This window comes from Chelon labrosus (genome assembly GCF_963514085.1).
Source record: "Chelon labrosus genome assembly, chromosome: 5".
NCBI classification, from domain to species: Eukaryota; Metazoa; Chordata; class Actinopteri; order Mugiliformes; family Mugilidae; genus Chelon; species Chelon labrosus.
Window position 1 is genome coordinate 15,086,126 of NC_140341.1, and position 13,613 is coordinate 15,099,738.

The window sequence follows — 13,613 nt, forward strand, 5'->3', positions numbered from 1 at the left end:
TGGTTTACAGCAGCATCTCCATACCGTACCCCCCTTTCTTCAACAATATTTGCAAGTCACATTAATCTTTTGGTATCATTTAGAGTTGAAAACTACTTCTTTAAACTAATTCTTCCTGTTCTCTGAAGTATATGAGTTGATTGAACTACAGAAATTAGTTTAGTTACATTAAATAATATAAATGCATACTTAAAGGCACAAAAAGTAAAAGAGTAGCCATGTGCATATAAATGTGTATTATTTTATTGAATGATGAATGATGAGGTTCTGCAATATGGCAAATGACAATAATAAAAACAACAATTAAATAATTGATAAAAGCACCAAATGGTATGACATGCAATGTTATACTTAATACTAAATAGTGAATTTATAGTCTGAATAGTAAAATGACCCAAAAATGTAGAGAGAACACATAAAACATTTTACTTTTGAAAATGATAACAGAAACTGAAATTATTTAATTACCTCAGCATTAGAGTAAATCTATCTTCAATTTAATATACCAAAATCCAAAGAGTAGAGTAAAACACTGTTGTTTCTACACACAAAAAGTGGAAACAAATGTCACTTAATTGAAATTTCCTATAAAGATTATGAAAGGCACTACTGTGCTAAGCATGTGATCCAAATTATGAATAAATCCAAAAGGGGAACAAACGCCAAGGCACAAGGAAACAGGAGACACAATGATCAGATGGGACTACATATATATACTTTGTATAGACACAGAACTACAGACAAGACACAGGAGAAACTAATGAGGGAGGAGCAAAACAAACACATAGCTGAGAAAAAACAAAAACTAAACAGAATGGCAGGAAGTACAGTTAACAGACAGATGATTCTCACTTCTAAATCCTGTTAGAAACAAAAAACGATCCTGTTCTAGGTTCTCTTCTCATCAATGATATTACACTCATGTTTCATTCGCTGCCACTTCAGTGCAGGCACGAAGGAGACGAGCGGGTGAGCTATGTTCTGCTGAAACAAAGAGAAAAAAGAAAAGGAGAAATACAGGCAACGAAATTAATATTTACATAAATGTATCAGAGTTTAAATTAGTGCCAGAGACCACAAACCTCCCTGTCTCACCTGGACACGTCTGATCATCTCCTTGTGGACCTCAACTTCCTACTGCTGTGTTTTCCCTCCTGCAGACTGCTCAACTGATTGCACAGCACATAATGAACCACCAGAGGACAGAAAAGGGACAAATGAGGGTTGAATGGAATACACTTTTTCGGGCACAAAGATACATACTTGTCAGGGACGTGCGGCCAGGGGAGGCAGGTGAGGCAGTACCTCACCTGGCATCATGAAAAGTAATGACGATAAAATAAACTGTTCTGTTGATAAAATAAATCATACTATTTGTCCATTGGTCTGTGATATAAATGCAATCACTGAATTTACGTATTTCCTGTGTGAACACATGGAGCGAGCCGAGCCTCGCCTCAAATTCCGCAACCTTACAAACTGGGTTAGGCTCGTGTCGTTGGCGCGTGCCTGTGGCTAACTCTCTGTGTGTCATCAATATAATGGTTGTTCACATGTTTATCATGTATCCAAATTTTCCATAGCCTAGTTAATGTATTTCATGTATGAGTGTAACACATCTGGTCTTGTTCATAGGTGTCAAACTCTGGCAGTGTAATTATATTTGGCCCGCAAGACCAAATACCAGATGGCTACTAAAGCTGGCGAGCCGGCATTATACAGCACATGTATCATTGATACTACAAATCCCACAATGCTCTGCTTCTGTTTTGGCGCATCAGTCAGGACAGGACCTGTGACTACCCTCTCCTCCTCCTTTGGATATACCCTTTCCTCTGCTGACAGTAGTCACAGTGTCCTCATGCTACTACTGGCACTGTGCTACCCCTCCCAAAAATAGTGAAAAGAAAAGCAGAAAACAGGAGCTTTCCGGACAGGTGGGAGGCAGAATATCTGTTTACATATATAAAAGACAGTTTATGTGTTGTTTTATTTGAAATTCGATTTTGCATATGTGTGCAATATTAAGTTATATATTGGATAGTATTACGCTTTGCTTGTACCATATTCAATGTTTAAGCAAAACTTGTTTAGGTCCATATGAAAAGGTACATTGTCATATCTGGAGAAAGATTATTTTTTCAGTAAATATCAATGTTGGCATAACATTTCTTGTTTCTGATTGGACAGAACCAGTGCTAAAATATAAGACGATGTGATTGGTTGTTTCACTGCCAGTCAAGAAATGACGCTTTGTGAATGGTCGGCAAAGCTTAAGTGTAGACACTGTTACGCGCTTTGAAGGCAGACATGTACTGTCCACATTGTGGAAAGAAGTATGAGTCATTGCCAAATTTCTGCATGTCTTGCGGAAAGACATTGGCATTATTTAAAGAGGCTGAGGGGACGCCCGATGAGGACGTAGTTGCCCCGTCTCCTCAGTCCTCCTTCAAGCGTGCTTTCAGGGTTCCAAGGGACATGTCAATGTCATGATGGGTTGAAAGCATATCAAGAATGACATTATATGTATGTCCTCTTTTAAAATATTTCACTATTAATGCCATCATGTCGTCCATTCTTTCCAACAAGGTTTAAAACTTGTACATGGATGCAGCAGAGTAGAAACAGGAAATGACGTTACACTGTCGGGTTCAGAAACAAGAAGTGCTGTCCCTACACTCTCTGTAATCTGAAATGTCTTTGTGTTTTGGGAAATGTCGTTGTGTTTTGTGCAATGTTGTTGTGTTTTGAGCAATGTCGTTGTGTTTTGACCTTCATAGCCACTGTACTTTTTTTTCTGTGTGAAAGCCAAAAATAGACAATTGTATATTGTAAGTTTAAAACATTCTCAAAACTAGACCTTCAATCAAAACAGGAATTGGTAAATGATGGAAGATATTTTGTCTGTACTAAAGTGGATCAAATCATCAGAAGATTCAACAACTCAGTATTACTATATATAGTATATATTTGATTAAGGTGATGATTTGGTTTTAAATTAAAATACTTGTGTTTGTTTTTTGTCACTGGGTACTCGAATGAGCGAATGAACTGTGGAGTTGCGACGGCAAATGCTCTCTCTCTCTTATTCTCTCTCTTAACTGCCATAGATGTAACATTGTTCCTTTGGCCAGATACCGTATACCTATATATGTGTAAAGAATGCTCATTTGAGATATGAAACGTAACCAGTTAGTGTGGAAGGAACCAATTGAATGGCGAATTTAAGTTATTTCATTGGGTTCATTATTGTAAATCAGTGCTTCACCAGCCTCGAACTTCACTGCACATCACTGGTACTTGTATAGAATAAAAAATATTTTGAGTTTACGGTAGATTTACTAACAAGGGAGTATTGAAATTAAACTGGACTTGTCCACATTAGCTAAATTCAAAACTGGGTCACTGACCTGTGAGCGCAGTTCATCCCTCTCCTTGTTTCTTTCATCCAGTTCACGGAGCAGACGGTCAACCGTCACTGAAACCTCATCGCCGTCCTCTTCCTCACAGTTGGGCTTCATCTTAGTAGCTTCCAGTAAGGCCTCTTTGTCCTTAATGAGTTCATTGACTTTCTTTTTGGCCTTCTCAAACAGACTTTTGTAGTCAGTGTTTCCCTCTGTTGCTTCTGTCTGGCTGGCTTGGTGAGAAAACTCCTTCCTTACATTGACCTCAGACTGATCCTGCAGTCTGCTCTGCATGTCTTTCAGCTGAGAGCGAAGTTCGCGAACTTGTTCTTTCAAATTGTCTCTCTCCTGAGCAGTGGTCTGCATGAGCTCTGGGAGCTGGTCTTGCTGTTCCTGTACCTCAGTATTGTTGGGGTAGTGATGTGGAGAAGTATTTGCGCAAGAAGGTCCAGCTTTTTGATCACTTATCAGATTATGTGCCACTCTATTCTGCAATATCTGCTCTCCTTGATTCTCACTCTGAGTGTTTTCGCTGCTCTCTTGCTCAGTGCTGCAGACATTTAAATCTGAACTCTGTTCTTTGCTACATCTACTCATACTCTGTGGTGCTCCCTCCTTCCCTTTAGTCTGATTTTGACTGTCCACTAAATACTGGGTGGTGGTGCTGGCCAGATCTTGAAGGAGGGATGTGAAAGGACAGTTTTCCACAGCAGCAGACTCTGCAGAGCTCTCTCCTCCAGCATCGGTCTCTGAGGTGGCAGAGGGTGTATCTGGGACACAGCTACGTTTATTCTGTGTAATATCACTTTGCTCTTCCTCCTCCTTCACTTGATTAAAATGACGGACAGGCTTATTTGGCTTAGGGGTACTAACAGCCTCCAAGATGACAATATCATCATCAGTGTCAACTTCATTCTCCTCCTCATCATCACTAACATGAGGCACAGATTGGGGGCTCAGTGGCCTCACATCTACTGAAGAGGGCGTATCTGAGGCGCTACTATGGAAGCTATTGACTCTTGGTCTCTTCTGTGTTGTTTGTGGAGATTCAGGCTGGGATCTTTTTTGCCTGCAGTGAACACAAATAAGAGTTAATGTCTTTACAGATGCAGAAGTGATATAGTTAAGTTCATGAACAACACAATATCATACCCTTTTCCTCCTTTCGTTTTCTTTTTGCTTTCTCTGTAACAAATAAATCACACAAGTAAGGAGTCATACCCAGAGACATTAAGCAGTTAAGGTGGGGGAGATTTATTCATTTTAATTATCAGCTTGAAGATTTCAGAAAAGCCGAGACAGAGAATTTCTTTTTATCATTAAGTATGACTACCTCTGCATTTGTAACAAAGTCAATAGGATGCATTGGCATTTAAATTTTCTTCTTTATCTTTTCAGGTGCTGATGTCTTTTTTGCTCCTCAACTTTGGACATTCATAAGCAAATGACTTGTAGTTTAGAAATGAATTTAACAACAACTAACTAAAGGAAAAACTGTCACAGTTTAACTTCTGTCATTTTCAGTGAGAATGGCATCTGCCCCCTTATAGCGCAGACCTGAGGCTACAAAGCAACCAATCCCTTTCCACCTAGACAGGAAGTGAAGTGGGAAGGAAGGAGAAAAATGGCACACACCTGAGAAAAAATCTCTCTCTTAATCAACTAAGCCACATGGAGGAGAACTGAGAAGTGAGAGTAATAAAAAGATAACTAATGGTAAATCGAAGATAAAACCAAAACCAGCTGGATGCACCTGAACCGTTTTGGTTGCCAGCGAAATCCCACTAGTCTTTCATATGACATTGGATCTGACTGAGGTAACTAGGCTAACTTTATTAATTAAGAAGAACTTTGAAACTGACAGGTTGAAAAAAATATTTTATTCAGATCATTAGAGGACAATGTTTCCAGAAGAGCAAGTCATGTTGTAACTGTCTGTGAAATATCAACAAACTCTCATCAGGCTAATTAACTGTACTAAGTAATCACTAAATAATCCTAAAATTAATCTACAAATAGATGGTCAAACAATACAGCAAGTAAAAACTGTGAAGCTCCTTGGGCTCTGGCTTGATAGCACATTGTCATGGTCTGATCACATCAACAGAGTTGTTGCCAAAATGGGCAGTGCTGTCGCCATAATGCGTAAATGTGCTCCGTTTCTCAACTCACAGTTGTTTCATCAAGTAGTTTGTTCATTGATTTTATGTCATCTTGATTACTGTTCAGTTGTATGGTCTGCTGCATCTAACAGTCTTTTAAATAAATTACAAGTGGCTCAAAACAAGGCTGCAAGACTAGTTCTTGGTTGTTCTCCAAGAACTAGTGTTGCAGAAATGCATGAACGTCTCAACTGGTTGAGAGTCAAGGAAAGACTATCTGCTAATGTACTAATGTACTTGCACAGAATAATTAATACCCAGACTCCTACATTTTTTTTTAATAATATAATTTACTGCTCAAACATTCATTCTTATAACACTCGAGGGGCGAATAGTGGACTGATTACTCTACCACTACCTAAGTCTGACTCTATGAAGTTGTCAGTATTTTATAGGTCAATTGCGCTTTGGAACAGTCTTCCAGGTGAGGTTCATGAAATTAAGGGAAAGGCTGGTTTTAAAAGAAGATTAAGAATGTATTTGATATCAATACCTTAATTATATCATCATCCTACTTGCGTGTGATTGGGTTATGTGATACATGACTGTATATTGTTTTGTTTTGTTTTTTCATTTTTATATATTTTATAATTACTTGACATTGTAATGCCTGTTGTGCTCTATTAAATATTACTGACTGGACCCCAGGACGACTAGCTGTTGCCTTGGCGTCAGCTAATGGGGATCCTTTTTAAATAAACAAATAAACAAATAAACTGTCCTTATTCAGTTAAGGTTGTCATTTCATTCTTTGCGTCCTCACTGACTTTGCATGTCTTCAGTCATTTCAGTTAACATTTTAGATCTGATTTCAAGAAACAATGCCATTCTTATTAAGTCTAAACATTCAGTATGCTGTGGTGGATCTTGAAATTGAAATTTGTGACTCACGCTTGTCTATAGGTCTTCTGGTATGAAGGTTCATCATCAGAGTCCTCAGGCTCCTCATCTACATTGCAGCTCCTGTATGGGTAAATCAGATAGAAAGATCAAGCATTAGCAAGCTATGTCTGACCTAAGCAAATACACTTAGGTTACAGTGGCTGGTTTGGTAGACAGCCCAAGGCCCAATCAGTAGTCCATCATCATTGTTTGCCTAATCTCTCGTTTTGCAAACCATGAGTCAGCAACACCTCTAAGAACAAGAGTGAATTTTTCATTAATATTGGTTATTTTTTCCGATCATCATTTAAATTGATAATGCTTTGATTACCTGAACTGAGGATCTGGGTTCAAACGGCAGAACCATTTTTTTGGCAGCTTTCTGTTGTCAATCCCATCAGGGAGTTTACGCCACTGTAAACAGTCATCACACTGCACCCAGTTTTGATCTGGTTCCTTCCTGAGGAGGATTCAACGATGTGGTTAAACCAATTCTACTGTACGTGCAGAACACATGATGCCAGCCACCTCAAATTGTACTAACATGATATCTTCTACTGGTATGGTGCTGTTTGGATCCTCTTTTTTCTTCCTGTAACGGATTTCCTGCCAGTACTCCTCCAGTTTGATCCCCACATTGGTGATGATTTTTCTGTACCAACAAACAGCAAGCCAGATTTCAAAAAATTAGGAAATATGAACACAATAATAATAAAAATATTTTGTGCGCATCAAACATCCAGTGTGCTCATTTAGACTTAAATCAACCCTGTAAATGTAGCGTTATTGTTATTACCTGTACTCCTCTGTCTTCATAAAGCTCTGTTTGTTGTGGGTGGGATCTAAAAAGTCACATTCTATGACCCCAATGACTCCAACTCCTTTGTTGTTTCCCTGAAGAAGGGAAAGATGCAGCTCATGATAAGACTTAGAAAACTCTGAATACATGTGGAATAACTCTCCGAAACTGTCATGGTATTGGCTTTAGAACATTTTGTGCTTACTTACCATAAACTGACAGCCCACGCGTTCGTAGAATTTGATGAGCCGATTCTTGTGATACATCATAATGCCGTACTGGTCTTTACTTTTGGTGTTGTACCCAAAAGTTATAGGAATGCGTTTGTTCTGAAATAATGTTTCAGGAAATCTCAAGAGCAGTAAAATAAACACATGTCACCAACCATCACCAACCAAAAAGAGGAAGATTAGAAAGAAACCTGCGATGAAAGGATACCAGGAAAGTGGGCTTGTAGTGGTCCTTTCTGGTGTAGGCCAGGCTCTTAGCGATGAGCTGAGATTTAACATTTTGACCTCGTACCACAATCTGCATCTTAGGCTTCAGGTAGAGAATACTACAATATGCCTGAAACCAATACAAACACAGCCCAGCTTGTTTATACAGTCAAGGAGATGTGATAAAGAATGAAAATAGTTTGCTCAACCAAACCGATTAAAATCCTCAGATGACTATGATTGGGCCATTTCTCTGTTATTACAGACCTCTTAGAGAAAAGGGAAGGGAATCTCCTGTCCTTCCTTCTTTCTCACTGAATCATCTAAAGTTTAATCTAATTTTTAATTTTAGTAGTTTAACTGCTGGTCACAGAGAGTCTCCTAATACACTAAAAATGACACTAGTGGAAGCTGCATACTAGATTGTGGTTTGTGCTTTCAGATTAACCACGTTGTCAACTGATGAATGTGAAAACAGTCTTCTGGAGTCAAACTGCGCACACACATCAGTCCATACATTACTGCTCCTTACCCGCAGTGAGAACACACACTCAGGAATGTGTGATTTTTGAGAAGGTTTCTTCAATTCCTTGTAGACGTCGAATGGAATTCGGATATCGTAACGGTCCTTCTTAAAATCAAACTCTGTTGTTCCAGTGGACGTCCTACAAAAAACAGACAAACACCTCAGGTGAGTCGTCATGTCTTTTGTTAACTTATTACAGTGTTTTTCAAGAGAAGCTCCTGGGTGCTTGAGGTATTAGCAAAACAGAGCTCCAAGAAACTAAGAAAACAAAAGTGGTAAAGCTGTGTGTATTCATCAGTATACAGTGTGTGTGGACTACGAACAGACCTGCGCAGATTCCAGATGATGATCCGTGTGCCAGTTTTCCCTTTGGACCAGGACGAACTGATGGCGTTGACCTCAGCGAGCAGTTCTTCTTGTGTGTTGAAAGGGGAATACTGCAGAATGTCCTCCAGACTGGCTTCGTGCGCTTCTCTTACAGAGATTTCTGCCGTCCTATGATTAATAGAAAACGTGTCTCTTTCAACATGTCAAATTCACAAAATAAATAACATACTTTTAAACAATAACAAAAATATATACTCTCAACCTTTTCACAATAAAAGACAACATTATATTTCTAGTTGGGGTATTGTCAAGCTAGATATTGCCCTTGGTGTTTGTCAAATTTTCATATAATGAATATGTGATGGGTGTCAGAGCATTAGAGAAAGGATATATACTCATTTGTCTTTATCTTGTCAAAGGAAACAATAGGCACGATTATTTGCTTGGCATCAGTCTTTTCCATGTAGGTCTGAGAGAGCATCCCAACACACGACATATTCCTTGACTTGGAAAAAACGATGGCATCTTTGCCAAGACGCATGGATCCAGACTTGAAGCCATTCCCATAGATTCCAATGGGCTGTTTACCATGCGAAGGAGTCTTGTCACTGTACCCAAAGCTGAAGGGAGAAAAATAAAAAAAAGTGCTGTATAAGAATACTGATATTAATATTTACATTTATTGGCACATTTCCTTAACATTGCAGAGTCAACTGTTGGAAACTTCTGTGTTCATACAGATATTTAAAGAACGATAACACAGCATTCTGTGTTGCAGCTTTCTGTCCCTAGATAACTCTCTTTCCGAATCACTATTTAACATGTAAATACTGCCTGTGCCTAAAATATCTACAAAAGTTTGTCATAACACATTGCAACTGTAAGATCACGATTATAGCAGTGCAGCAATTATGAAATGGCAATGCAGTATTTCATCTTCAGTCACCGTCTCATATTTATTTCATTGTCTGACAACAAAAACAGAAAAATACGTGAATGAGAACAGCTTTGGAAATTTGGATATATTAAAACACAGTATATGTGAGCACAGAGAGTAAGAAAGAAGCAGAGCAACCCCCCAGCTTCTCCTTCTACCCTGTCACCTAGTTTGCTTTTTTTTTTTTGTTAGTATGATTCATTACCAAATAAAATGTATTTTCCCAGGAATACCATGCAGTGCGATCTGTACCTGAGCATCTTGTGCATTGTTTCATAGTCCAGTCCATTTCCATTATCCATAAAGGTGAGACATTCTTCACCTTTGATCATGGTCTTATCAATCCAGAACTGTTTGGCGTTGACATCTGGATCATAAGCATTGTCTGTCAAAAGAAACAATTTAAGGAAGCATTTTTAAACCATGCATAAAGTTTTGTTTCCCTTCCAACATTTTTTCAGATTGCTGTAATGTAGAGGTGTATGGAAATCCTAATTTCCAGGTGACTTTTCCAGGTGGATTATCCCTTAGATTTCACCACAACTTCCTTGGTTCGACTCCAAGAAGAGATAAAGGTAGATTTGTTATTCTTTCTTTTATGAATATGACAAAATGTAAACAAGATTCACAGCATGTGACAAAAAATACCATAAGCAACACTGGCCCAAAAAAAACACAACACCTTCAATGGAACAAATGATTAACCACAATTAACCTCATAACCAAAGGAAAAAGCTGATGTCTTAAATTAGCTGGGTATGTTTACAGCTACAGCCAAGAAAACTGTTATTCTCTAATTCAGCCCATCATTCTTTAAAAAGCTTCAGCAGGTTAAACACAAGACTAGGTACAAAGCTGCAAGAGACCACATCAAATACACATGTAAACCAAACCAAAAGCAGTCCTGATTACTGAAAGTCCAGCAGATTAACTGAGAGCATCACCAGTCTGCAATAAAAGAGAAACTAACCAAGACGCCTTATCTCTCTTGAAAATATTATTAAGATGACTCACCTATGAGTTCAGCTATGGCGCTGAAGGGCCAGGTGTGGCTGGTGGAGTTGCTGTGAAGATACTTTGGAGAAAGCTACAAGTGGAATAAATTAAAATTGACACGATAGTTAGATTTGATCAAAGATGCTTTGTTTTCATGCATCAGTCTAGCTTCAAACTAGCTTTGTTACATTATTAAGAGCACATCTGTAAAATATACAACATGTTTAGTACAAAAGATTTGTGACTTTAGTGATATAAAATGTAAACTACACAGGAGAATTTAGAATTTTTGTAAACTTTCTTGTAAATAGACTTTACACTAAATATTGTGTGTTGTTGTTTTAAGTCTATATCTCTGAACCTCATGCTGTCTAAAACTAACACAACTAATGTAGAAGGTCTAAGACTTTCATTTAAACCGGATCTCTCTGATCATAGCTGGTATGTATCACGCCACCAACAGTTAAAGTTACTGCTCTAACCTCTGTTCTCAGTGCCCATTTTTTATTGAAATTATGTATGAGTCACAAACACATGACACATGCACAGAGGTGCCAAACATCACGAGGAAAATACACTTATGTTGGCATACAAGTAAGATAATCTTGCATTGTTTCTGTTTTTCTGTGCACCAATCAGCCAAAACATTAAAACTACCAAATTGTGAAGTTAATAACATAGATATTCTTCTGGAAAATTGTTGCAGACCAGGTTGCCAGTTCAGTTGGTAGGTCCTGCTGACTGCAGACCAGGAACGTCCCAGGAGAGCTGCAGTTTTGGCGATGCTCTGACTCAGTCATCTAGCCATCACAACTGTGCCCTAATCAAAGTCGTGCCTGTTCACTTGCTGTCTCATATATCCCTCCCAGTGACATGTGCCATGATAACTAGATAATTAGTGTTTTATTGTCATGGCTGATCGGCGTATATTGAGGAGTATATGAAACATAATGTCTATAGTCTTTGTTACGTGGGGGAGTAATGTGTTAACACAGCAGTAGATGGGGTTAAAGGAGAGCAGGTAGCAAATCCTTTCAGTTCATTTCTAATCTACCTTTTCAAATAGAAGACAGAACTCAACACAATGATGGTCCATAATCTGTCATTTATTTTGGCGCATTTGTGGGAAGTGTGTAAAGGATGTGAGGGGATAATGAGCAACAAAGCTTCCCCAGTCAGAAGACACCCACCACATGTTAAGTCTGGACCACATCATACACTCCCGACCATGTCTTGAATGCTTGTGTATGTTTTTTTTGTTTTGCTTCCACAAATGTGATAACAGCAGTGGAAGTGGTTTCATTACTTAGAATAATAAAGAATGGAAATAGGGGAAAGCAAATATTGAAAAGTAATAAATGTTTGCCCTACACACCCCACATACAGAGAACATATGAAAGTAAAGTTTCAAACAGAGCTTTCTTGAATTCAAATATTTGAAAGTAAATATTTATCTAGTGGCAGCAACATGTGGACCTGGGACCAGGCTACATATAATCATTGACTAAGATGTCGGTTGTTTACGAGGACAACGAAACTCATCACCGGCTTAAATTCACACATGAATATATTTGTTATGCTGTGATTTACATATTTAACTATTGAAATACTTATTGTTTGTTTTTTGTCACCTCATTACCAACTTGAAGTGTTTTATATAAACAAATTTTATTTGCACCAACTAATCTGGGCACATTCCTGTAAACAAGTTAGTAAACTCCACTAACCGTACTCAGAGGAACACCCCGGTCCGTTTGAGTTGCCATCTTTCCGTAATGTCAGTATCAAGTATGGATCAGGTGGACACAAATGGAGTCAGGGATCAGGCAGGCAGGCAGTTTAATTGGAAGCATGGTCAAAACCAGGAAATCAGGATTCAGGCAAAGGTACAGAGGTCTAGTAGGTAAAAACTCAGGTAACAAAGATTAACTAAAGTCACAACAAGGAATCACTCTAGGAAAAAACAAAACAAAAAAGGAAACAGGCTGGGACACTCAAGGGAATCCTTCAAGACGATCTGGCACAGGAGGAAAGGGGAACACAGCTTATATACACGAGAGAGACACACAGGTGAAACACATGAGGGCGGGGAAAGCAATCACACAGGCAGAGATAGACAGGAAGACAGACTTCAGACTCTGACTTCAAAATAAAACAGGAAGTGACGAAAAGAGGACAGAAAACTGAACATAAAAATAACAGACACTAGACAATACGTGGTCCTGACAGTACTTCGGACGGAAGGGGGGGTGGGTACTGTCAGGACTACGTAGTCTGACAGGGATCAGGCCGATGCCTGGCGGCCCAGGAACTTGGTAGGCATGGAAGTCCTGAATAAGTTGGTGGTCCAGAATGTCGCGGGAGGGCAACCAGGATCTCTCCTCAGGACCGTATCCCTCCCAGTCCACAAGGTATAGGAGTACATGACCCCGCCGCCTGACTGACAGCAGTTTCCTCCGGCACAGAACTAAACCCCTTGATGAATTTCCTATAGAAGTTAATGAAACCTAGGAAGCGTTGCAGTTTTTTCCTGAAGGTTGAAGTAGGCCAGGTGCTCATCCATACTCTCAGAAAATATCAAGATATCAACACAAAGATCTTTTTATTCAACAGGTACCAGAGGACATCATTTACCAGGGACTGAAAAACTGCTGGTGCATTTGTAAAACCAAAAGGCATAGCAAGATACCTGTAATGTCCAATGGGCCAGAGCGTCCACAGCAGTGGATTCAGACAAGATGTCCAGGCTCTGAAGCTGATTGATGATGTGGGACAGCTGGGCCGAGACGGTGACACTCTGAGCTTCAGCACGAGAGGTGGCTTCTGAAATCTCATGACAGATCTGCGCAGTCTGTTGGTCTTGCTGGTACAGCTTAACCCCTTGCACCTTCAGCGCGACATGGAGGTGGTCTGACTCCGATGCGTCCATAGTTTGGCCATATTGTATTATCAAGTACGAATCAGGTGGACACAAATGGAGGAGTCAGGGATCAGGCAGACTCGAAGGTAATTTAATTGGAAGCAGAGTCAAAACCAGGTACAGAGGTCCAGCAGGATAAAACTCAGGTAACAAAGATTAGCTATAGTCACAACAAGGAATCACTCTAGGAAAAAACAGGCTGGAACACTTAGGGGGAATCTTT

General features: G+C 39.2%; 1 protein-coding gene across 1 annotated transcript; it reads right to left on the bottom strand.

Annotated features, from left to right (window-relative positions):
* Positions 1–973: 973 nt before the first annotated feature.
* LOC311488233 (MORC family CW-type zinc finger protein 3-like) lies at positions 974–12,236 on the bottom strand (the record flags this gene model as incomplete). Its single annotated transcript, XM_084544814.1, has 16 exons — positions 974–984; positions 1,096–1,169; positions 3,411–4,473; positions 4,557–4,589; positions 6,458–6,529; positions 6,780–6,908; positions 6,993–7,100; positions 7,245–7,342; positions 7,457–7,576; positions 7,686–7,814; positions 8,217–8,349; positions 8,538–8,705; positions 8,933–9,157; positions 9,727–9,859; positions 10,489–10,561; positions 12,198–12,236. The coding sequence occupies 15 exons, from the start codon at positions 12,234–12,236 to the stop codon at positions 1,110–1,112; spliced, it is 2,583 nt and encodes an 860-aa protein (XP_084400940.1). The 3' UTR covers positions 974–984; positions 1,096–1,109.
* Between the last annotated feature and the right edge of the window lie 1,377 nt (positions 12,237–13,613).